Source organism: Eubalaena glacialis, chromosome 15, assembly GCF_028564815.1.
Source record: "Eubalaena glacialis isolate mEubGla1 chromosome 15, mEubGla1.1.hap2.+ XY, whole genome shotgun sequence".
Classification (NCBI taxonomy): domain Eukaryota; kingdom Metazoa; phylum Chordata; class Mammalia; order Artiodactyla; family Balaenidae; genus Eubalaena; species Eubalaena glacialis.
The window spans coordinates 76,638,014-76,663,110 of NC_083730.1; the positions used below are offsets into that span (position 1 = coordinate 76,638,014).

General features: G+C 54.5%; 2 protein-coding genes across 4 annotated transcripts; one reads left to right on the forward strand and one right to left on the reverse strand.

The window, feature by feature from the left end:
* The first annotated feature begins 593 nt into the window (after positions 1 to 593).
* On the forward strand, positions 594 to 8,521 carry C15H12orf43 (chromosome 15 C12orf43 homolog). Of its 2 annotated transcripts, none has more exons than XM_061170234.1 (6): positions 594 to 747; positions 2,877 to 2,919; positions 3,099 to 3,197; positions 5,959 to 6,032; positions 6,570 to 6,660; positions 7,173 to 8,521. In XM_061170234.1, the coding sequence occupies exons 1-6, from the start codon at positions 621 to 623 to the stop codon at positions 7,522 to 7,524; spliced, it is 786 nt and encodes a 261-aa protein (XP_061026217.1). In that variant the 5' UTR covers positions 594 to 620; the 3' UTR covers positions 7,525 to 8,521. The 2 variants fall into 2 exon arrangements, with proteins under 2 accessions (XP_061026217.1, XP_061026218.1); XM_061170235.1 differs by having other exon boundaries at positions 7,176 to 8,521.
* Positions 8,470 to 24,726, reverse strand: HNF1A (HNF1 homeobox A). 2 transcript variants are annotated; one of them, XM_061170233.1, is made up of 10 exons: positions 24,275 to 24,726; positions 17,465 to 17,664; positions 15,757 to 15,943; positions 15,087 to 15,316; positions 13,933 to 14,084; positions 13,605 to 13,806; positions 12,650 to 12,841; positions 11,390 to 11,511; positions 11,162 to 11,306; positions 8,470 to 9,768 (listed from the first exon to the last, which is right to left on the reverse strand). In XM_061170233.1, exons 1-10 carry the CDS (start codon positions 24,601 to 24,603, stop codon positions 9,641 to 9,643), a joined length of 1,887 nt encoding a protein of 628 aa, XP_061026216.1. In that variant the 5' UTR covers positions 24,604 to 24,726; the 3' UTR covers positions 8,470 to 9,640. The 2 variants fall into 2 exon arrangements, with proteins under 2 accessions (XP_061026216.1, XP_061026215.1); XM_061170232.1 differs by having other exon boundaries at positions 15,075 to 15,316.
* Positions 24,727 to 25,097: the final 371 nt, after the last annotated feature.

The following is a 25,097-nucleotide window of genomic DNA, read 5'->3' on the forward strand; positions in this document are numbered from 1 at the left end:
CACCTAGGATAGTGCCTCTCAAACTTTAATGTGCACACAAATCACTTGGAGATCCTGTTTAAATGCAGGTTCTGATTCAGGAGGTCTGGGCTGAAGCCAAGATTCTGCATTTTCTAACAAGCTCTGGAGTTTGCCGGTGCTGCAGGTTCACGGATTATACACTGAGTAGCAGCAAGGCCCTAGGATGTTGGAGGAAATACAGATTCCTGAGTCCCACTCTCGGAGATTCTGATTCGCCTAGTTTTTAGTGAGACTCAACAATCTGCATTTTAAAAAGTTCCCTAAGGTGCTTCTGGTGCCCAGACGGATTTACCAAAACCTGGGAACCAATCCTGGCTCATTAACCCCTTGTGTGACCTTAAGCAATTCTTTCCTCTCTATAGGTCTCATTTTCCTCCTCAAGGATAGATAAGTTGATTTCTTAGGCCCTTCCAGCTCTCACGTTTAAGGAAACCCCCATTAACAGTTTAGGACCAATGGCGGCCTGAGTCTGAGAACTACAATCCCCACAATGCCCTGTGCTGCTCCGCTCCCTTGTGGGATCTTGGAAGAGGGTCGCTCCTGGAGGCGCTCCCCACAATCCTTTGCGGTGCTTCAAGGTGGCGGCGCCCAGTGGCGCCATGAGCGATCTGGAGAGCAGCAGCAGCAGCAGCAGCGATGCGGAGGAGCTGGAGCGGTGCCGCGAGGCGGCGATTCCGGCCTGGGGCTTGGAGCAGCGCCCAAGGGGCCCGGAGAAGCCAAGAGTCGGTAGGGGACTATGTTCGGGGAGTCTGGCCGAAGGGCGCAGGATCTTCCCCTGCGGCCTGAGAGGATGGATGGTGGGGAGGGAGTCCCTGGAATTCGACGTCTTTCCCCGAGGAGGCTCCAGGGTCTGGGTGGGGTTCAGAGTCAAAGCGCGGACAAGTTCAGCAGGGAGGGTTGTTCCATTATCCCCGTCAGAGAAACCAAGGCACCTGAATGTCTCTTGACTTTGCTTCCCTGGGTCCATCCTAACTGTCGCACCCTGGGCAGCCCACCACCTCTCCGAGGTGACTGCGACCCTTACTGGATTTTCGCATCCAGGCTTTCCCCGCCTCCAACACTTTCTCACTCCCTGGGGCTGCCAGCGAGCTGTGTCCTACACGTCTCTCTGACCGTGACTCCCTAGTGCCCTGGGAATAAATCCAAAACCCCTTAACTTAAGGGTCCCTAATCCCGGACAGAATCCAGAGGGTCCGTGAATCTGAATGGGAAAAATATTTCATCTTTACTTTCATTAATCTCTGTTTGAAATTTAGCATCTCTTTCCATCATGCATGTGAACAACAAGCCACAGTAGTTTTGGCAATACCTGTTAACTTTGTCTTAACAAAAGTCGCAGATTTTCAAATCCCATTACAGTCTTTGCAGATATATCAAAAATATTTTATTCACAATAAAATGTTGAAAAAAAATCATTTCCACTCATCCCTGCTTTAAAATTACAGTAATTTTTAAAGCCATCAGTAGATCTTATTTAATACATTAATGAAGAAGCACATATATTAATAATATCCCAAATTTGGCTTTTCACTATTAATGATAACTGAATTTCAGTATCATTGGTTTTCTTTGTAATCCTATGTGTTACATTTTTTGCATCTAAAACATTCTGAGAAGGAATCTAGGCTTTACCAGACTGCCAGAGCAGGCCATGGCAAAGAACCCCTGCTTTTGTTGAAAAGGACTTACAAGCCCTTTGGTAATCCATTTTTTGCCTTCCTGCCATACTGCGCACTTCCCGTAGGTAGGCTCCAGACCATACTGTGCCCTCTCATCTGTGGGCACCATAACTCTGCAGTTTTCTCTTCATTTTCTATAGGCAGAAATGCCTTTCCATCCCCATCACTTACTGGCAGTAAGAAATTTGGGCAAGGTACTTAAATGTCACTGTACTTAAATTTCCTCATCTGTAAAGTGGGGGTAATGGTAGTACCTACCCCGTAAGGTTGAGAAGGAACTGAGATGATGTATCTGCAGTGCTTGGCGCATATTAAAGGCCCAATAAATAGCAGCAATTATGTGATCGGTCTCTCTTCATGGACTACCTTCCCCCTCTTGTCTGACTCCCACTCATCCTTTAATACTACAGCTGAGACACCATCTCTTCGGGAAAGCTGGGTTACACGCCTTCTCTCCACCATCATCATACTTTGTGTGATTCCCTTCATATATAATGCTTTCCTTTTTTCTACAATTGCCTCTTTATTTATCCTGTCTTTTTTCCTTTCATCCCCTGCATCCCCAGCACCTAGAGTCAACTCTGGCCTGTACTTGATCCAAAAATATTTATTGAGCGAGAGGTTACATGATGTGAACTTCACGAGGGCTGGTATCCCTTCACCATGGTATCTCCAGGGCCTACACAGTGGTCAGGAAAATAGTTCTTAAATAAATGAACTTGCTGGAAAGGCACCTCTAATGAGTGGAGGCTGAGACCCCAGCCAGACTCCCAGTCCAGTGATCAACATAACTGAGCCCCCTTCTTCTCTCTCTTCCACAGCACTTAGCACACAGCCAAGCACATAGTAGGCACTCAATAAATGCTGGAATCAAATTACACTTGCTTGTTCAGCATAGCGGTTAAGGGGGGACCTTTGGAGCCAGATGGCCTGTGTCCTCATCCCAACTCTGTCGCTTATTAGCTGTTTGACCCTGGCTAAGCTGTTTTACATCTCCTTGCCTCAGTTTCCTCTTCTGCAAAATGGGGATAATGGTAACCCCCACCCCCCACCCCATGGAGTCATTGGAAAGATTCAATGAGTCATACATGTAAATCACATAAAATAGTGCTCGACACACAACTGATGCTATAGTCATTTCCTCTATAAATGCTTTGGTGTTCGTTATTTTCACAGGTGCTGCAAATACTCAGTTGCCAACCACCCAACCGAGCCTCAGGTACTGTGCACTTTGGGTTCACGTTTCACGCATTCATTCATTGATATTGCTCCCCTGCTGTGTGCCAGAGGCTATTAGACCCTGGGATGTCAGTGCGAACCAGACACATGTCTTCCCCGCCCTCATGGGGGCAGCTTCTGAGCTGGCAGGAAGTGAGGTCCTTTTCGTGTGTGTTGTAGGCACAAGGTGGATGAGCACGAACAAGACGGCAACGAGCTGCAGACCACCCCTGAATTCCGAGCCCATGTAGCTAAGATGCTGGGAGCCCTGCTGGACAGGTAACCTGCCCTTATTCATTAATACGAAGAGTAAGGGCTCCCATGGCCTGGAAGCTCAGCGTGTGTAAGTCGACATCGCGGCAAGCACGTGGCATCTGTCACATCATCGCTTTTCATAATCACCCTACCACGGAGGTCCTGTCGTTGTCCTTCTCTAGATGTGGCAACAGCCTCCCCTCTGTGAGAGAAAGCATTTGCTTGAAGTCACAGGGAGGGAGGAGCAGAGTGGCTTTGACTCCAAAGGCCCTGCTCTTAACCACTGTGGAATCCTGCTACCACGAGAGGAAGAGGGGAACCCGAGCTCATTCCCACTGCAAGAGGGCAAGGGACCGACTGTATTCCTACTTCTTGGGTGCTTTCTGTATGCCAGGCACTGTGAGAATACAATCTGTAAAGATCCAGGTCAGCATTCCCAAAATAGGTGCCCAGAAATGCGAGTCCAGAGTGTGGCTTTTGACAAAAGGGGTCCAACAGCAAAGAGGTGGAGAAACGCTACACTCTGCATACCCCCGTGCCTGGGAGATTTAGATTCCTAATAGTGTATTCAAGGTCCTGAGAAGTCCTGCAGTAAAGAGACCTGTGTAACTTTGTTTAGTCCAGCATCTTGCAAATTCATTTGGCCACAATGCCTCTGTTCCGTGGATGACTGATAGTGTGTCATGGGACGTGTTCCGGGATAGGCTGGTCTACATCCATCCCCACTTGACAGAGCCCTAGCAGGGTTTTTGTTGTTGTTGTTTTTTAATATTTATTTATTTATTTGGTGGCACCGGGTCTTAGTTGCCACTCCAGGGCTCCTTAGTTGTGACATGCAAACTCTTAGTTGCAGCATGCATGTGGGATCTAGTTCCCTGACCAGGGATCGAACCTGGGCCCCCTGCATTGGGAATGCGGCGTCTTATCCACTGTGCCACCAGTGAAGTCCCCAGCCTAGCAGGTTTTGAAAAGGAGATTGAGGGTGTTCAGGCCATAGTCCTGCAATTTGAAGTAGTCACTGAAAAAGGACAAATAAGCCTTCCCAAAGTGCACACCAGCTGCTCCTCCCAGACAGAATGTTGGGCCAGGCCTCAGCAGCCTGCACCCCCATGGCGTTAGTGCCAGTCCCCCAACCTGGGAATGTGTTAAACATGTTTAGGAAGGTCAATTAGCATCTCACCCCATGGGAGCGGTTTTTCTCCATGACGGTTCGGCTTCAGGGTGACCAGGGCCTACCTGGCGTTGCAATGATCCACAATGGATGCTTCCCTAGGTGGACATCCAGCAGGATGCGGGTTACACGCGGTCAGGATATTCCCTGCAGCGTTCCCATATTTCTCTCCAAAGAAATGATACTCCAGTTGGTCCCTTGTGTTAGATCAGGGTTTCTCATCTTGGCACTATGGACATTTTGGACTGGATCGTCCGTGGTTGTGCGGGGCTATACCGTGCACGTAGGATGGTTCGCTGCATCCTTGGCCTCTACCCATGAGATCCTAGTAGCGTCTCTCCACCAGCCGTGACAACCAACTGTGTCTCCAGACATTGCCTGGTGTCCCGTGCAGACCGACGTTGAACCACTGGGTTAGATACTACCCGGGTCAGGGGCGGCGCCCAGTTGGGCCAGACCGCGTCTCCGCTCCCTCTCCCCAGACCCCAGACCGCGTCCCGCACAGGACTTCGGGGAGGCCTCTGGCACCTACAGAAGGCAGTTAGGAGAAGCACCCAGTGCATTGCTGTGTTCGCTGCGAGGATGTTGCTGAGAGCGTCGGTCTCTGCGGTGCGAGGTGACTGCCCCACCAGCATTCCCCCAAGACCTGCTTCCTGGTCTCGTCAGTTCTCCCCGCTCTCTCTGTGCTTCTAGAGAAAGGGGGTCCTGTGAAGCTCATTGCTTATCTTGACAACAGTAATCGTCTTCAGCATCGTCGTAGCTGCTGTTTACTGAGCACTGGCTTGCAGCCACGCTCTGTGCTCAGGGCTTGGTACCCACTGTCTCATTTAATTCTTGTGACAGCCCTCGGAGGCGGGGACTCTTATCACTCGCAGTGTAGAGACGGGTAACACAGGCTCAGAGAGATGAAGTCCCTTGTTAATAAGTGACAAAATCAGGATTCAAAACCCAGGTCTGAAGTCTGAAAAAGGTCGGTGGGTTGTAGCAAAGTCAGTTTCCCAGTTGTGATAATGGACCCTAGTTACACGCAGTGTCACCAGAGGGAGAAACGGGGTGGGGGGGAGTCCGTGGATCTCCCCGTATTATTTCTTGGTACTGTATGTCAATCTACAATGAGCTCAAGTTTTTAAAAATTAAAAAAAAACAACAAAAAAAACAGGTCTGCCCTGCTCTAGGAGCTGACCTCTGAACTGTTTTTTGCTAGACTGGTCATATTTCCCTTTTCATGCTTGCTGCCAGGAAGTTCAGAACGAAATGTGTACCCTCTGTCTAGCAAGTGTGTAGGGCTTCCTGGCCACACTTCTGGCTCTTTCTGTCCTTCCTGCTCTTGTTTTCTCTTTGCCTTATTTGAAATTGCACTCATTTTGTTGTACTGTATCTTCAAAACTTCTTCAGCACTTTCTGGAATAAAGTAGGGTTTAAACCAGTGAGGCACCGCAGTTTGAGCTGGCACTATGGACATTTGCGTCCCCATCAGGCCGGGGTGCTCTCCGCCTTTGCACTTAGTATCGCATTACCCTACCCCCTCCACTTAAAGGGAGAAAAGCAAGTTTTAATTAAAAAGAATTTTCGTTACCCAGAATCTCATCTTAAATGCACCCTCTCTTCCCTTAGCTCCATTACCATCTCAGAAGTAGTGAAGGAGCCAAGAAAGGCTGAGGTACCGAGAGGCGTCCTGGAGGATGATGGTGAGCAGTTATACTTTCCTTTATTAAGCACCTCCCGTGAGTCTGGAGCTGGGAAATACATTTTTGGCATTTTATCTTCTTTCAACCCTGCAGCCCCTGTGCGAGGCATGTATTATGGTGATCCTGTTCACAGGGGGGAGTCATGAGGGGACTGGGGCTCTGGGGAATGCAGACACTGGCCCGAGGTGACCCTAAGCAGGAGCGCCTAGCCACTGCACCCTGCAGCCTCTCCCACGTGAGTCTCTGTTCCCTGCCCAACTCATGAGCCACTCTGAGGGCTGCCTTAGGCGGGAGGCTCAGCTGCTGGCTCCCTGAAGCCTCTGAGGGCTTGCTGACTTGATTCGGCAGCCGGCATCCCCTCAAGCACCCCATCCTCTCGCTGCAGCAGGTAGCAAGTGTGCCTCTCATCCTACGAGGCACCGTTTTGTAGTTAGGAGCGATGCCCGCTGGACTGGGAGCTCCTTGAGGGCAGAGACAGGGCAGCCTCGGCCCCTGGGGTGCCCCTGGCGGTGCTGACTCCGCCCCTGTGGGTTGCAGGCTTCCGCCTTTTCTTCACGTCCATCCCTGGAGGCCCTGAGAAGGAAGCTGCTCCCCAGCCCCGCCGGAAACGGTTGCCTTCCAGCTCCAGGTAAGATGGGACACCCACTCCTCAAGTTCCCTCGTTGTTGCCTGTGTTCTGTCTTGGCCAGTCCCCCCTGCCCCGCAAATAGCCAGGCCAACTCCAGTCAGGTCCAGGCCCAGAAGGAGCCCTGCAGTAGCTGAAAAAATAGTACCTCAGTGGGAGGGGGTAGAGCTTCCACTGGGCATTGGCTTTGGATGTTTACTGCTTTTCGAGCACCCATCTTGTGCCGGACACTGCACTCCTGGGACATCCCTGTGAGGCCTGGGCTCTGTTAAGATCCCCATTTTATAGATGAGGACACTGAGGGTCAGAGAGGTTAAGTCACAATATGAGGTCACACAGCCGGGAAGCAGAGAAGCCAGTATTGGAACCCAGCTCTGCCTCACTGCCAAGCCTGAGTTCTCCAACCGCCACCCTCTGTCTGTGGCCTCTCTCTGGTGGCTTGGACTGAGGCAGTGAGAGGCGGCTTTGGGGCCCCGTCCCGACTCCAGCTGACCCGGCCTGCACTCCCGTTGCAGCAGCGAGGACGGCGACGAGGAGTTGCAGCGCTGCCGGGAGGCGGCTGTGTCAGCCTCTGACATCGTCCAGGAGTCCGCCATCCACGGCCCTGGCAACGTGGAGAAAAAAGCAAAGAAGAAGAAAAGGAAGTGGAAAAAGAAAGCCAAGGAGGACAGCACCGACCTTGCCCCCGCGGCCACCACTGCAAGCAAGGCCGCATCTGGGGAGCAAGGAAGGGAGTCCACCGGGCTCAACGGAGACCAGGCGCCGTTTGGGACCAAAAAGAAGAAAAGGAAGAAAAAGGCAAAGAGGGCCAGTGAGGCCTCCCCATCCCCACCAGCAAAGAGCGCAGCAGCCGTGCCTGCAAACTGAGCCCCGCCTGTGAGCACGGGGCCCAGCTCGGGCACCTGTGGGGGACAAGGCATGTCCAAGCCCCGCCTCCCTCTCCAAGTGCAAGGACTTGGCTAGCAAGTCTAGACTTCGCCTATGACTGGGGCTGGCCCAAGGGTCAGGGCAAAGAAGCGGTTGTGGGGTGAGCAAGGCCTGCCCTTCTGTGCTCCCACTGGGGTTGGGGCAGACCCGTGGTACCAGAACATTCTGTGGTCTCAGGAAGAAGGAGGAGCCTCCCAGTTATTGAAGGCTGATGGCCAAGTGGTAGAGCTTCCACCTCCTCAGCCTCGTGTGGGAGACAACCTGAAGAAAACGAGGGAGGGGGTCTCCGAGATGCCAAGCCCCAGGAGGAGTTTTGTGCGTCTCCCTCCAAGCCACACAGACCTGATACAACATTGTCTGGAAAAGAAGGAGAGAGATCCCTGCCTCCACCTGGTTTTCCAGAATTTTCTTTCTTCACATTGTGAATACGCCATGCATGATCATGTCTCTGAGCCAACCAGATAATTGAAAATAAATTGTCGAGGGACCCAGAATGTAACAGAGGGATTTGGGTGCTACCCTCGTGTCCGTGCTGAATCCTGATGAGCCACTGTAAGTAAGCGTCACACAGGAGGGGTCCTGCCTACACCCCCAGAAGTGTTCCCCTACCCCAGCGTCAAGACTTCAGGAAGTGTCACAGCACTCGTCGCCTGGGGGATTCATGGACCCATGTATCCTGCAAGAAGGAGCAGAAGTTCAAGGTGAAGGTGAAGTGCTGGCTTCGTTGCCTGGCCTTGGAGATTCGGCAAAGCAAGGAAGACAGAGGTGGGATGTGAGAGCGTGTGTGCCGGCCCCATCCCTCCTTGGGCTCCTGGTCCCCTTCCACCCCCCTCTGCCTGCCCAATCCCATCTGGGCGATGTGTGGACAAGCAAGACGTTTCAACATGTTCCTCATTTACTTTACTAAAAGTTAAATAAATGTACAGGCTCGCCCTTAGCCGGCTGCAAGCTGCAGGGGATGCCAGTTCTCCCCTGGCTCCTTCCTCAATCCAGGATGGAGGCAGTCCACTAGGGCTGGGTTATCTGCAGCAGCCCCAGGGAGATGAGCCCTGGGTTGGCACGGCTCCCTTGTCCCTCAGGACCTCAGCCTCCCCGGGGTGGTGGGCTGTGATCGCCTTCCCTCAGCCAGCTGGGCTCCAAGCTTCCAGGCGGCAACCTCTCCTCTGGTCTCGCCTCTCTTCTCACTCTGGGCCCCTCAGCTCTGCCAGCTGCCCCAGCCTTACCGCCTTCTGAGCTCAGCAGCTTCTCCCCCAAAGCAGGGAAGGGTCTGCTGCCCCACAACCTTGACTTGGCACCAGGCACAGAGTCACGAGTCTCCCATAGGAGCAGGGACAACACCTAGGCCTGCGGGTGTGGGGGCTTTCCAGTAGAGGCAAGATGCCAGGCTGGCATCAGAAGGTGTGATGCGCAGGGGCACAGATGTCCAAGAAAATGGGAGATCATGGCGGCCGGGGAGAGGGATGGCTCAGGACGAGGGAAGCTGGAGAGGCCTGCTTGCCCCAGGCCCTGGCACAGAGGAGCCACTCAGGCGATGCTTATGTGATGGGGGACAGGTGGGTCCAAATGGGTGTGCGGGTTAAAAGCAGGAAGGGGGGCTGGGTGGAGTGGCCTGATTGGGGCACAGGTGACAGAATGGGGCCACGTTGACCTATGACCTCTCTCCCAGCTACACAGGCTGGTGTCCTGAGAAGTGTGGCCTCTCCACAGGCCCGGCCTGGGGGTACCAGAGTCCAAGGCTGCCCCCTTCTGTTCCAAGTGACAAGATTTACCCTGAGCAGCAGGGACAGTCCCTCCCGAGTCCCACCAGGAACAGGCTCTGCTTCCCAGCTCTGCATGGTTCCCTCTTGTGCACTGAAGCAGCCCTCCTCGGGTTGGGGCGCCTCAGAACCCCCCCCCCCTTTTCTGAAGGGAACAGGGTGGGGACTGAGGCACAGTTTTCCAGGGAAGAGCAGCAGCCTGGGGGCAGTGAAAGTTTTGCAGGCTCAGATGTCTTGGTCACCCCTCCAGCAGTCTGTGTAGGCTCCAGGGCCCATCCCCTGGGAGGCCGTGTCCATGGTTACTGGGAGGAAGAGGCCATCTGCGTGGAGATGAAGGTCTCAATGACGCTGTGGTTGGACGGCAGCAGATGGCCATGGCCGTTGGTGGAGTCGGAGCTCTGGTACAACACCAGGCTGCTGGAGGACACTGCAGAGGCAGAGGAGGCGGCTGGCTTCCTGCCACGCCCGTCCCGACCCCTCCCCACCCACCATCCCTAAGGGGTACTCGGGATGGGAAAGTGGCACCTCGCCACCTCCTAAATCTCAGCAGGTGACCGGACCCCAGAGTCACACCTCTGCCCTCGGGCCTTATTAACCCCCAGCTAGGCTCCAGGGCCACGAGGCAGTGGTCTTCCCAGCACATTTTAGTGGGAACATCACAGAAGCGCTGGTGAGCCGGTGTCGTGGTTAGTTTTATGCGTCAGCTCGGCTGCCTTTTAGTACCCAGTCATTGAGCCAAACCCTAATGCAGGCGTGGCTGTGCAGGTATTTTGTAGATGTGGTTAACACCTACGGCAGTTGACATTAAGTAAGGGAGAGTTCCCTTGATAATGTGGGTGGCCCTCATCCAATCGGTTGAAGGCCTCAAGAGCAAAGGCTGTGGTTTCCCGGAGGAGACTGCAGCGTCACTTCCTACCCTGCAGCTCTCAGACTCACCAGCCCTCACAGCCGTATCAGCCAATTCCTTACATATATGTGCGTGTGTATGTATTCCTATTGGTTCTGCGTCTCAGGAGAACCCTGACTGATTCAGATGGTTAAGAGCATGAATGGGCTTTGAGTTTGGACCTGGGTTCAGGTCCTGGCCCCACTACCTAGTGGCTGTTGGAAGCACCGCCAAGTCCCTCTCCTCCTTGAGTGCTTTCTCGTCTGTAAAACGGGGATGCCGACACACACCTCATGGGTAGAGCACAGAGCCTGGACCACGGAGCCCTCAGTGACTGTCCCTGCAGCCACCAGCGCTGGATGGAGGATGCTGAGGCTCACACTTAGCAAGCAGCCGCCCTGGGTCTCAGAGCCCAGCAGCCTGACTCCAGAGTGCCTGCTCTTCACCCTGACGTTGTGGGCTGCAGACTCAGGTCTTCAGGGAATGGAAATGTGTGGGTTGGGTGGGACGTGGTGGGCTGGAGAGCCCACACTCTGTGGTTGCCACGGGGCAACACGAGTCCTTCCGACTTTCGAAGAGGAGCCAGAAGTCTATGAAAGCTCTTAATTTTTAGCTGTTGGCAACGAATTCAAAAAAATGCTAAACCCTGAGCTAAAGCAACACATCCATGAGTCACTTCTGGTCCCCAGCAAGCCCAGTTCTCGCCTCCTGATTACCCCCTACCACCTCTTCCGGTTATCTTTTTCCTCAACTGAGTTAATAGATGTTCCTGTGAGACAGGCCCATTTCCTGTGGTTTCACACCCCCCTCGGCTCACTTCAGGGGAGCACAGGTGCCCCCTCGCATTTACCCCCTCCCTGCCCCCCGTCTGCTGCCCACGCCTTCCTCCCCAGCTATGGGGACGGCAGGGGGGCAGCAGGGAAAGGCCACTCACCGGTGGGGCTGGCGCTGAGCCGATGAGTGGGCTGCAGGTGCTGGATGCCAGCAGGGTCCTGGCTGGGGATGTGGATGGTGGCGGCCTGGGACGCTGGTGTGTGAAGCCCGGACTCACTGGAGGCCTCAGCGTCTGAGGTGAAGACCTGGCAGAAGGGCAGCTCTTGAGCCGCCAGGGTGTGCGCTGGGGCAGGACCCAGGGAGGGGCTGGGGCAGGCCTGGGCCTTACCTGCTTGGTGGGTGTGAGGCTGGCCAGGGCGCTCAGGTTGGTGGTGTCGGTGATGAGCATGGTCTGCGGAAGCAGGCCCGTGTGGGTGTACTGGGCCACCTCGGGCTTGTGGCTGTAGAGGGCTGGCCGGGAGGGAGGGAGGAGAGAGGACACAGACTTCGCACCTGGGCTGGGCTGAACCCCTCCCAGGAGGGCCTCAAGGCGGGGGGCTCCGGGGAAATGGGGCGTGGGCCTGGTGAGCAGCCCAGTGGGGCAGTGGCTGGGGACTCAGGGCTGATTTCCCAAACTGGGAGCTCCAGATAGAGGGGTTGGACGCTCTCCCCAACCGCAGGGGCCTGCTCCGCCTGTCTCAGTGGAGAGGAGCCTGGGCGAGGCCGGGAACCCAAACCCAGCCCCTGCGGTCACCTCGAGAGGACAGGTGTGAAGGGCAACGGGAGCACAGGTGCTGTTAGGGCACTAAGTACCGGCCTTGGAGGGAAAGGCCAGGGCTCCTCTTAGGGGGTGAGGAGGGGGCAGCATTTCTCCATCTCCAGGACCCCTCTCCACAGTGTAACCCAGAATTTCACCTGCAGTCCCCAGCCCCACAAATATACACACAGATGCCAGTAGAAAACAATGTAAATCACGTATTCTCACATGGACTCAGATGAAAACACAACCACCCACATACACACATAAATGGTGCCCTCAACCAAATACACAGATGTTCAGGTCCACAAGCCCTTATCCAAGAGTCCAAGTTCCAGAAAGGTCTGAAAGCCAACAGGTTTTTGTCTGGTTGGCACTAGAGCTCATTTGGTGGCAAAATCTGACCTGAACCTGATGTGAGGCTGAGTCTTTATTAACCCACTTCGTGGAATTCTACCTTTTGCTGCAGGAATCATGGTGTTTGATGACAGAGTATTGCTCCAAGCCCTGCTGGGAGTGTTGTGTCATTCATGGTGTATGCTCCACATTACCTTTCTAAAAGCTGAGAAATACATATGGCCCCAAGGGCACACGTGGGTGTGCACACACAAACACCCACTCACACAAACCCATGTGCGTGCACATGCAGCCACACGGATTCACACACTGAAACGTATTCCAGCCCACAGACGCTCATCTGAGCCACCGCAGAGCCCCCGTCACAGAAGCACTCACACTTGTATCAGACACACACAGACCACAGCATCTGCTAAGCCGCCCCCTTCCCCTGGGCTCAACGACAGCCAGCCTCTCCCACCACCTCCCCCAGCAGGGGGGCTGAGGGGTGCTCACCATGGGGGCTCTGCAGCTGGGCCATGGTGGCCATGAAGGGGCTCTGGGCCACGTGGCTCTGCACGGAGGGCATGAGCGGCTGCTGGTAGGAAGGGTGCAGAGGCTGCGAGAACTGGACGGGCTGCAGGGTAGTCAGGCTGCTGCCCATGCTGTTGATGACAGGCACGCTCTGTGCCTGCGTGGAGGCCAGGCCTGGAGCGGGAGGGGCAGGAGTCAGCCAGACCTCCTGCCACCTCCATGGCCTCCCCAGGCCCAGCCCTGACCCCCAGGGGCACCATCTCTCCCTCCTAGAGCCAGTGGGTTGGAGGAGGGGACGAGGTAGTCAGGAAACAGCCTTGCACTAGGAACTTTCACTAAGTTACAGCCCTGGCAAGTTAACTCCCTCTGAGCTGCTAGCTCATCATAAGGGCAGGGGGTGTGTCAAACTAGGGTCCCTGGAGCCCTGGGGTTCCACAACAATGCAAAGGCCCTGGGGCTTAACTCTCTGTACCCGGCTCCCAGCAGCTCCCTGTCTGTCTTATATATTGAGCTTCTGCATAATAGTTCTGAATAAAGTTTTTCTGGGCTTTTTAAAAAAAAACGAAAACCTTAAACCTAGAAAACTTCAGTCCTCCTTGCTCTGCTCTGTTTTCCCATAACTGTTTTACCTTTTAAGGTACTCTATAACGTATGTATTGGATTGGCCAAAAAGTTCGTTCGGGGTTTTCTGTAAGATGTTAGGAAAAACCTGAACGAACTTTTTGGCCAACCCATATTCTGCTTATTGTCTGCCTCCCCACTTGGGTGGCTGAGATTTGGCGCTGTTTGGTCCACTTGTGTATCACTGGTGGAGCACGGAGTGGGCACTCAATAAATACATGAAGGAATGAGTCCCAGTGGCTCTCCCTGCTCCTGGATTCTGTGGGAGACCCGGGAGCCCCTCCCCCAGATGCCCCCGTCCACCCCACCAGCTTACCAATGACCAGGGTGGAGGCGCCCGTGTTGGTGAACGTGGGGCCCAGGGAGGCAGGCTCACCAGGCCCTATGGCCATGACCCCGGGAAGCGAGGCCATGATGAGGTTCTGGGGCTGCTGGCTGAGGCCCGGGGATGTCTGCTCCAAGCTGTGCAGTGCCGTCAGGGTGCTGACCGGGGGCAGCGGGCCCCCAGTGGCCGAGACCTTGGAGGGGAAGCCGAACTGAGTCAGGTGGGGTCCCACCCTACCTCCCTGGGGACTGCTCCAGAATCTCCCAGCCAAGGGGAGATTGGCGGGGTGGGGTGGGGGGGGATGGGGCGGGACACTCACCAATTTGGCTTCTGTGCTCAGCAGACTGTGACTGGGCTCCAGACCCGTGGGGGACACTTGATGCAGGGGTGCAGACACTGTCACCAAGGGACCACCACTGCTTGAGGGCACTTCCGCCCCCTCACTGCTTGCAGGCTGTCCATAGCGCACTCCTGGAGCGGGAGCAGTGTCCAGCCTCAGCACCCCACTTCCCTGCCCGCCTCCATGGCCCCCATCATTCCAAACTGCATTGGTTTGCGCAGACCCCTCACCCCATCTTTATGCAGCCAGCAGACTTTGCTTGAGTGTCCACTTCCTGCCAGGCCCTGTGCTGGTTGCTTCCAACTCCTTGAACACAAGGGCCGCGTTTTATTAGCTCTGTGGCCCTCACTGCCCAGGGCTATACCTGACGTGAAGTAGGTGCTCAATAAAAGACAACTGAGCCAGGGACTTTCCTGGCGGTGCAGTGGTTAAGACTCTGCGCTCCCACTGCAGGGGGCACGGGGTTTGATCCCTGGTCGGGGTAAGATCCCGCATGCCGTGCAGTGCAGTGTGGCCAGAAAAAAAAGACAACTGAGCCAAACTGAATTGACGGTAGTGAAATTAAACCACAGCAAACTGAGTTGAATAGAATGAACTGGAATTAGTTGAATGAAACTGAGTATCATTGAATCAAACCAGAAATGAATTGAGATTGATTGAGTCAAATTGGATTGAAATTGAACTGATACAAAATTAACTGAATTTCCTTGAAATACATTTAGTTAAACTGAATCAATTGGGAATTGGATTGGATCAAACTATTCCAAATTTAAATGAACTAAATTAGATTATAATGAGTTAAACTGAATTGAGTTGAATTGAACTGAGCTGAAATGAATTGAGTTGGTTTGATCTGGAATGAGTTGAAATAACTGAAATCAAGTGAGGGTGGAGTGAATGGAGTGGATGGAATGGAGTACAGTGGGTGAAGTTGAGTGGTCAGTGGAATGGAGAGGGGTGGAGTGGATAGAGCAGTGCAAATAGAGTGGAGTTGGAGCCGTAAGGAAGTGCTAAGAGGTTTGGGTGGCTGCTGCCACTGGGGTGGTGCTCCCCAACTCTCCCACCCACCCCCATATTCCCTCTACCCACCGTCCCAATCCCCCTGCCCACATGGCACTCACCGTGGACCTTACCGGGGGAGAGGGCCGGTGGGGGCAGGCCAGGGGAGCCGTGGGCAGGCAGCGCAGGGCCTGGGCCTGGCCCTGGTGGCGGCCCGCTGTACGTGTCCATGGCCAACTTGTGCCGAAAGGCTTCTTCCTTGCGCCGATTGGCAAACCAGTTGTAGACGCGCACCTCTGTGACGAGGTTGGAGCCCAGCCCCTGCGCCTGTGACGGTGACACCCCCCTCTGGATGCACTCCGCCCTGCAGAAATGGCCACTCATGAGCCTCTGGATCAGGCACAGAAGAACCTTCCCTTGGGGCTGGGGGGAGGGTTCTGAGAAGTAGGGCTCTACCTGAGTATTTGCTGAGGCTGGCAGACCTGGGTTCCGAGCCCAGTCTGCTGTGCAACCTTGAGCAAGTGACTTAGCCTCTCTTAATCTCTTCAGTTATAGAGTGAGCCCAGTAAGTGTAGGGTTGTAGTGAGGATGAGTGAGACGAGCAGCCACTCAAGGGCTGCTTGGGTCGGTGGGGGGTGGGTGCCAGGAATGGAGCTAGGTGTCAGACACTGAACAGGAGCTGAGAACTCCTGGGCCAACAGCAGGAGCTCTCAAAACCTGGGGAGCCTCCCTCAGGACCCAGAGACCCCCTCGCCTTCCCCCAGCCCAGACCAAACCAGCCCTGCTGACCACCAGCCATTCTACCTGTTACACTCCTCCACCAGCGCCTCCCGCTCCTCCTTGCTGGGGTTCTTCTGCCTCTCGTAGGCCTGGAACAGGATCTGCTGGGATGCTGGGCCCCATTTGAAACGGTTTCTCCGACCCTTCTTGGTTGGTAGCTCATCACCCGTGGGCTCTTCAATCAGCCCACCCTGCCCTGCGTGGGTGAACTCTGTGGGCACAGAGAGCCATTAGCAAGACGCTGGCCAATCCCACCTTCCAGCATTGGTTCACCATGCTGGAATTGGTTCACCTAACCATGCCCCTGGTTCTTTCTCATTCCTAGGATGCTGAGCCAGAGGAGCTTACAGCTAGAACTTAGAAATCATCTAATCCAGTGATGACAGACACATAGCACACACACCACCCCTTTCCTAACCTGTGTCCAAGGCAGACATCACTAATCAACCCCTGCATACTTTGCTACTGGGCCAAGATATAATCTCACAGTCTTCAATACAAGGCTCCAGGTAAGCATTAAGCATTTGTTCACATTTGACACATATGCCGTCCCATTTTATAGATGAGATAGCTGAGGATCAGGGAGGTTAAATATTTTTCCAGGGTCGCACAGTAGAGCAGAAACTTGAACTGTATCTCCTGAGTAGATTCCGCGCTATTTTCAACATTCCAGACTTGAAAATCAAGCTTAAAGTATAAGTATTAGCGAGAAGAGAAGAGACCCAGGCACTTTCTCAGCTGGTTCTTTGGTAGGAGGCCAGTTAATGGCGCCTCCAAATAACAGAACAGCTAGCAGCCCTTCAAAGAGCAGGGGAAATATGTATATAGCCAGTATATACATACAGTACCCCTGGAAGGTTACGTATGAGACTGGGAATGCCAGTGGCTGCCTTAGGAGAAGGACACCTAATTTTTATTGTAAAATCTTTACTTTCTTCTATTTTTTTTTTAAATTAAGTGTGTATTACCTTGAAAACCTGGATAATTATAAAAGAAACATCAAAAACATTTTTTTTTTATACTTAGGCTCAAAAGTGTGGAAGTGCACTTGGGATTTTGTGGGGTATGAGGCCCAGGTAGTGAAACCCACCATCCCCGGAATAATAGTGCACCTAGCTCTTCCCAGGTTTGCAGTGGAGGATTCCCTAAGCATACACCTCACCTCTGAGCCTTTACTCCTGCTGTTCCTTCTGCCTGAAACCCCATCCCTGCATCTTCATGGGTCAAAATTCAACTCACACTTTAAAACTTAGTTGAAAGATCATACTTCTAGTTGATCCTTCCTGATGCCCCTGCCTCCCTGAGGAAGAGATTATTCTCTCCTCCTCCACCAGCTCAACACTTGGAAACACTTTCTGTAGTGCCCTGCCCTGGGCCTGGCGCACGGTGAGTGCTCCATAAACACCAGCTTTTGTTGTTGGCGTTATCACATTATAATACTTGTCTCACCGAATCATGATGATTTGTTCTCCTGCTTCCCCTCTACACAGGGAGCTCTTGGAAGGCAGGGGCCCAGTTCACCCACCCAAAGAGGATGCCCAAGACCAACCCTCCTCCCCTCCCCCAGAGCGCCTTGCGCAGAACAGCTGTTACATGCTGGTTGAATCCTCCTGACTTCCTCTCAGTCTGCCTGTCTGAGGAATGGGGTGGGAGGCTTCCAGCTCCCACCCTCGAGCTGCAGGTAGTCCCGGGCCCTGCCGGGAAGACAGGGCTGCAGTCGGTTATTACTTACGCTGGGCCACCTCTCGCTGCTTGCGGACGTACCAGGTGTACAGGGCGGCTCGCTTCTGCGTCTTCATGGGGGTGCCCTTGTTGAGGTGCTGGGACAGGTGGGATTGGTTGAGGCCGGTGGTGTCGACCACCTCCCGCTGCGGGATGTTGTGCTGCTGCAGGTAGGACTTGACCATCTTAGCCACACGCCATGGGTCCTCCCTGGGGTCGGGGGGTGGGGGCGGGGGGGCAAGGACAGGCTGCTCAGCCCAGGGTGGGTGCTGGGAGCCCTGTCCCCCCGGGGGGTGAGGATGGTAGATGGAAGCAGGCGTGGAGCCCAGGAGCCTGTACCTAGACTCAGGGACAGGAGGTAAGGGCACTCATGCCAGGACACAAGGACATGGGGACAGAGACTTGCAGACACATGCACATGGCAGACGTGGACACAGGCCCCAACCAGTCCCACACAGACATAGGAACAGATAAAGGTTTCGAAACACGGACACACAGAGACGTGGACACAGATGTAGACAAAAACAGACCCCCTGGGAGCTGCCCAAGCCAGATGGGGAGGGTACTCATCTTTGTGCCTCCTTTAAAGATTCCCCCCACCATTCTACCTAGAAATGTTATTTGTGGCTGTGTCTTAACCACTGTGAGAGACTATAAACACCTGGAGGGCAGGAACTGTCTGGTTCTCGGCACCCAAAATAGGCCTGACATAGAGTCTGCCCTTGGTGAATGCATGAATGAATGAGTGGATGTATGTATGGATGGATGGATGGGTGGGTAATGGGATGGTCAATGGATTGATGATGGATGGTGGGTGAGAGGATGGATGGATGGATGGATGAATGGGATGGTTGATGGGTAGATGTTAGATGGATGGGTGGATGGGTGGGTGGATGGATGGATAGATGAGAGAGATCTACTGGAAAAAAATTTGCGTCTGAAAACAAGGAGAGAAACATGATTCTCCCACTTTACATCCAGGGCCACTGAGGCTCAGAGCACTGTGTCACTTGTATCTCTTGCCCAAGGTCACAGGGTCAGCCCAGTAGAGTCCCACCCCAGCTGAAAGGATTTGGTTCTAAGTCAGTCTGTCAGATAAAAATGACATAGCATCAAAACGCCTCCTGAAAATCTGCACTAAACCCTAGATGGTGGCGCGACCAGTCTCCCCACAGCACTGAGGCGGGTGGCTAATTTCTCAACAGAGTCCCAGGTGAAGGGGTTAGGGGCTGGCATCCCAAGGCCTTGTAAGAAAAATGAGCGTGTCTGAGCACAGAATCCCACTCTGTGGGCTCAGTTCTCTCACTCGAGGGATTCAAGGGGACCTGAGGCCACCTGTGGCTCAATCTCCTGTTCTCTGCTCACTGTGGGGAATGGAACAGGTCAGGTTGCCTGTACGATATAAATTCTTCTCTCTCCCTCTTCTGCTCTGTCTCAACCCTCCTCTCTTCCCTTCATCCTCTCCTGAGCTTCTATTACAACCATGTGTCAGATACAACAGTGCTGAAACAGGCAGAGCTGGGATTTAAACCCAGGTCTGTGCGATCCCAAGCCTGTGTTCCCACAGCCTTGATGCAGCAGTTTGCTTCTAGAATTGAGGCATATGTGACAAATGGCGTGTGTAGGAAGTGATTCGTCTCCATGTCGTTTGCCACAGCCAAAGATTGGAAACAACCTAAGCGTCCAGCAAAAGGATGCTGATTAACCAAATTGCAGTGCCTCTGTACAATGCAGCTATGAAAACCCACTGAGAAAGCTCTGTACAAGCCCAGATGGAACAGTTTGTGTGATAGGTCTACTGTGCTATGTGTGTAAAATTTTAAGTGGGATAAAAGAAGATTTCTACGTATTTGTTTTGTTCACATGAAATACCAGAAGTATACAGAATGAACTGGAGTCACTGATTGGATGCTGGGGACAGGGTGAGAGGGGAGGGTTTTCTCTGTTACTCTTCTGTACTTCATAAATTATGTATCAATAATATAGTATCATATAATATACTACATATGCATATATAATGTTTAAAAGTGAATTGTGAAAAAAAAAAAAGAAAAGAAGCCCCCCAGTGCTCTGAAGCCCACCCCACACTGCCTTCTCCCCTGGCCCTTCTCTCTTTCCTCAAAGAACCAGCCTCACCTGCGTCCTTGACAATGCCCTTCCAAGACATGAGGGCACAGAGCCTTTCATCCACTTTGGCCCTCTGACTTCCTCCTTTTTTAATCAGCAGTTCCCATACAGGCAGGGAGGAATGGAAGGTGGGGACAGATATAGTTAATCAGCAGTCGGTCCAGCAAGTCCCATTTGTGTAGAAATGATAGCTGTGAGAATTCATGCTTCTTGAGTATTTATGGTGAGCCAGGTAAGGGCTGGTCGTTTAAATCTTACAATAACCCTAGGAAGTATGCCCATTTCACAGGTGAGAAGACTGAGGCTCAGAAAGGTGAACACTTGTCCAAGGTGACTTCGCTGGGACTCAAGAATATTTCACTTTCCTGAACCCCCCAACCTCTCCCCAAGCCCTATCTCCCTGCTTTCCTAGGAGCTTCTCCTCCCCACCTCCCCTGTTCCCCGGGTGCCAGTCAGAGCTGGGAGGGAAGGGCAGGACAAAGTCCAGCCTTGTGCTCCGTGGCAAACATGTTTATCTGACTCTGGGGCTGGGCTGCCCGATGGCCTCCCTCCTCCCCCAACTGCAGTCATCACCCTCCTGAGAGATCCTCCCTCCCTCTGTCTCTTCTCCAGAGAGAAGGAGCCCAGTCTTCCTTCAACAGGGCCTCTCCTGGCTCAAACTAAAGATTTACTGTCTGCCTCTGTCCTTCTGACCCCATGTGTCTCTATCTGTCTCTATTTCTCTCACTCTCTCTCCTTCTGTCTCTGTGTCTCTCTGTTTTCTGCTCTCTTTCTCTCCCCCCCCCCTCACCCCACAGTCTCCAAGAACATGGCTCTTTTCAGGACATTTTCCCCAACGCAGAACTAAGAGGCCAGGTCTCCAGGCATCTCCTGCTTTCACTCTAATGGGTTTGAGAGTCGAACCAACCTGGGTTCAAATCCCACCACTGTGGCCTCGCGCCCAATGTGCACACGGCCCGCATCTCCCCTGTAACACAGCGGCAAATTCACACCTGCCTCCCTGTTCTCTATTGGGAGAACTGAATGAGTTTCTAATAGGAGTGAAATGCTGAGGACAGGGCCAGGCACACAGTAAGTGCTCAGTAAGTGGAACAATATTGTTACCATCATCATCATCATCAGCGACCTAGTCCTGGGACCTCCAGCCCCACAGCAGAGGGAAGAGGGCCCAGGAAAGGTGAAGGTCTGCCCACATCCCCCTCCTCCCGCCTCCTGCCAGTTCTAGGGTCAATCAGAGGTTCGAGGCTTTGGGCCTCTTGCTCCCTGGCCCGTGGGGTTTCAGTGGGTCCAAGGCTGCAGAGCTGGGAGACCAGCCTGAAGGCCACTCATCCGGAAGGGGAGCCGAGTCCTCAGTGTGAATCCCAGCTCTGCCACTCACTCTCCGGGTGGCCCTGGGAAGTTTCTTAACTTCTGTGTGCCTCAGTTTCCTCAACTGTAATAGGGAGCTAATAATATTTCATAGGCTGTCAGGAGGAGAAAACGAGCTTAATGCACTTGTAAGCACTTCGTGAGCCCTCGAGCACTACGCAGAAGTGGTCGATGGTGACATTAACAGCAAGAATGACCCAGGAGGGTAAAGAGGGAGATAAATGTATCAAGGACAGGCATGCGACCTCAGGGTGCTGTGCAAAGTGTGGGATTAGGAGGACCTGGGTCCAAGTCCTGGCCTTACTGCTTTGTAAGAGTTACTTTGGGCAGGTCACTTTGCCTCTCTGAGCTTTAGTTTGCTGATCTGTAAAATGGGACCACTGATAATAGCAACTGTTTGTTGCACTCACATGCTTACGCTGTGGGTAAGCGTTATGATCAACTCTGCCTTGCAGAGAACACTGGGACTCAGAAAAGTGAAATTGCCTGCCTGAGCAGAGCTGGGGTTCAAGCCCAGGCAGGCTGACCTCAGTTAGGGATGTCAGATTGCCCCACCTTGGCCACTGTCTTCCTGGGTCTCAGTGCCTTGGTGCTGCCCAGTGGAGAGGACCAGAGACCCTCAAGATTGAGTCTGAGCTGCTCAGGGACAGGAGGGCCCAGGAGGACACTGAGGAAGGAGCCCTGGGAACATGTTACTCCCTTGGCCATTGCAGCAGACATCCCCAGGGCTCAGAGAAGCCTAGTCCCTCATTCATTCATGCTGTGTGTCAGCACTGGGCTGGATATCAGGGGTCTGAGTGGTGAACAAGCCTCTGGAAGAGCTTCTGTTGTCATAGCAGGAGATAGAAAACAGACAAATAAGGTAATAATAAGTAATGATAAGTTTCAGGGGAAAGTCAATGAAAGTAGTGGAAGAGGGAGTGACTGTGGTGGCATTTGAGCAAAAAGAGGAGAAGGAATTGACCGTGGGAAGATCTGGAAAGAGGGTTTCGGGGAGAAGGTACAACACATGCAAAGGCCCTGAGGTGGGAATCAGCAAAGTGTAGTGTAACTGGAGGAAAGTGAGGGAGGGAGAGAGATCCCTCAGGAAGAGATCAGGGGATCAGGGCAGGGAGTTTGAATTTTACTCATTGTCCAGGTAGGGAAACAGAGGCAGGAGGAGAAGAGACTTGCCCAAGGTCACTCTTGGTCACACTTGGCTTCCACGGGAAGCCCTGCCTCTTCACCATCCTTTCCAGCCTCAACCTCCCCCACTGGCCAGGCCTTCATGGGGGTCCCCCACCCCTCTGCAGCCTGTGCCCTGAGGCTCGAGGCCCCACTTTTTCCCCTCGGGGCGTTTTCAGATCCCTTTTGTTACCTGAACAATAAGTAACCCAGGTAGTTAGTTATAAACCCCACAGGAACAAGGAGCTGGTTGATAATTTATAGCAACATCTCAAATTTAAATGGAAAGTAAATAGCATGCTGTTAGCATTAAAGAAAACCCAATCGGGGCGGGAGGCAAGCACTCCAGCCTCCTCGCAGCTTGGGGCGCCTCGCTCTCTCCCCAGCCCATTCTCCCAGCTGCGTGTCAGCCCCTCTCCCCTCCCGGCTCCTCCGCTCCACTCTGCTTCTCCAGGCCTCTCTCTCCATCTCCCCTGACGCCCTGTCTCTTCCTCCATGTCTCCCCTCTCTCCCTCAGTTTCCAGGTCTCTGCTGGTCCCCAGGGAGCACTTTGACCCCTGCTTCCTGCTCGAGTGCTGTGGATCAAGCCTTTCCCTCCACCCATCATCCCACCAAAGGGGCTGCTGATCAAGAGGCCCCACCCAGCCAGGTAAGGCCTTTGGCACTCCCTGCCCCAACTCCCCCCCAAAAGCCCCCAGTCCCATCTGGGGCCCTGAGCAGGTCTGGCCCTGCCCCACCCTTGTCCGAGTTGCCCTTGCCCTGGGTCTGGAGATGCCAGACTCTTTGCCCCTCCCCTGCAACGCGGCAGGGCCCTTTGCCCTCCTCTTCCTGCCAAGTCAGGGGGCCCTGGCTACTCCCCTGCCCCCTGCCCAGGCCCTCACAAGGCCTGGCAGGCCCTGAGAGCTCCCTGAGGCAGGGATCCAGCCCTCCCCAACCCCAAGCTGGGATCAGGACCTTGGACAGAAAAGAGGTGGTCTTTGGGACTCCTCCTCAGAACCCCCAGCCACCCCCCAGCTGGCCCCTGGCCCCGGTCATGGTGATTGAGGGCACCGAAGAGAGTGGGTGTGGAGCCCCAGCTGGGTGGCCTTAGTCCAGCTCCGCCCCCCTCTGAGCCTCAGTTCCCTCATCTGCGAAGCAGTTGTCCCCAGGTGCCTCCAGAGTTCATCTCAACACTACCCGAAATGATACCTGTGAAACCTCAGCACGTGCCCACCTGGCTGTTAAGATGGAGGTTACAGAGCCTTAGGGGAGGGGCAGTCCCTGCAGCCCCCAGGTTCCCCTTCCCTCACCTCCAACCTCCCCCACCCCCGCTCCGTGCGAAGTTGGTTGGCCCAGGCCTCGCCAGGCTACCAGCCCTCCAAGTTAATGATCACAGGCCTTATCAGAGCCTTTTGCCATTTATAAATTTATAAAACAAAAGAGAAATAATAAAGCCCGTGGGTAATTAGTAACCAGGTCAGCTCTGCTGAGGAGAGGGGAGGCATCGGGCTCAGACCCACCCAGTTCGCCAGGAGATGGGGAGCCAGCCAGTGGGTGGGGTACAGAGTGGGGAGGCTTCTAATGGTACCCACTGGTGAGGGGCATGGCCTGAGGCTGTGCTGGAAAGGGGAGCAGCTCCCATCCTAAGGCTCTATTTCCCTCAGGTAAGAAAGACCTGGGTTCTGCTGGCTGAATGCTTGAGTTCCGCGGAGGCCAAGCGGGGCCCCCAAAACCCCGGCCTGGGCTCCCCCTCCCCACTGGTGCATCCGGGTGCCTAGCAGGGAAGTTGGGATTGGGAGAGTCGAAATGGGCATGGTAGCTAAAAATTCCCTGCCTCCCCACCCCCGTTGTCCAGGGACTAGAATAGTAGACTCTCCTGCTTTGTCCCCATCTTGGGGCTCCCCTGGGGCATGCCCCACTTCCCAAGCACTGGGCTGAAAGCCTTGGCTCATGGAGACTCAGGACCCCGCAGAGGGCCGGGTCAGGGGCTGGAGGCTCCAACCTCCAAGCTAGGACCCCACCCCACCCCCGCTTCCAAGCTCTAATGGGCCCTGTCCCCCTTGCCGACAACCAGCCTAAAGGCTACAGCCCATGGGACTCTGGACTGGCAAGGGCTGGTCAGGAGCCGAGGCTGGGCCCCTCCGGGCTCCTTGGGAGCTGGGGACAGGGGAGGGGTCCTTACTGCAGCAGGGTCTCCACCACGGCTTTCTGGTGGGCTGCCTCCTCGGGGCTGAGGTTCTCCAGCTCTCTGAGAATGGGCGGCGTGAAGTCCTCCCCCTCGTCGTCCGTCTCGTCCTCGGAGCCCCTCGTCTCCCCCAGCCCATTGGGCAACTCGGCCAGCTCCCCTCGACCGCCGCCACCGCAGGACTCCCCCTTGTCCGGGGGGCCGTCTCCGGCCAGCAGGTAGGGCCCCGGCTCACCCAACGCCTGGATCAGCGCCTCTTTGCTCAGGCCCGACTCGAGCAAGGCCGCCAGGAGCTCCGTCTGCAGCTGGCTCAGTTTAGAAACCATGGCTCCACTAGCGCGGGCCACGCGGCCCAGGGCCACTGAGCCGGCCGCCTCCCCGCCGTGTGGGCTGGCTCCGTGCTGGCCGGCCAGCAGGCAGGCCCAAACCAGGCTCCTTGCGCCCGCTGCCCCCCCAAACCCCACTAGCCAAGCCCTGTGGGCACCCCCAACCCCCAACCCTGGCCCCAGTGGCCAGTGAATCAGGGCCCCTGCCCGCTCTGTTTACATTGGAGCTGGGGAAATTCTCCAAGGTTCATATTTATCCATGTGCTTAGCGAAGGGACTGAACTTTGGACTTCACCCTGCAAAGTGCAGGCCTCATGGCAGCGCAGAGGGACGGGGAGCCGTGGCCTTCCATGGGAGTGGGCAGAGCGGAGGGCGGGGGAGGCAGCGGTGGGGGGCCCAGGACAGCTGGGATGGAAGGCGCTGGGAGCCAGGGAGGCCTTCGGGTGACCAGCATCGGGTCCCTCCCCCAGCGACCTCGTAGGGGGCCAGGCTGA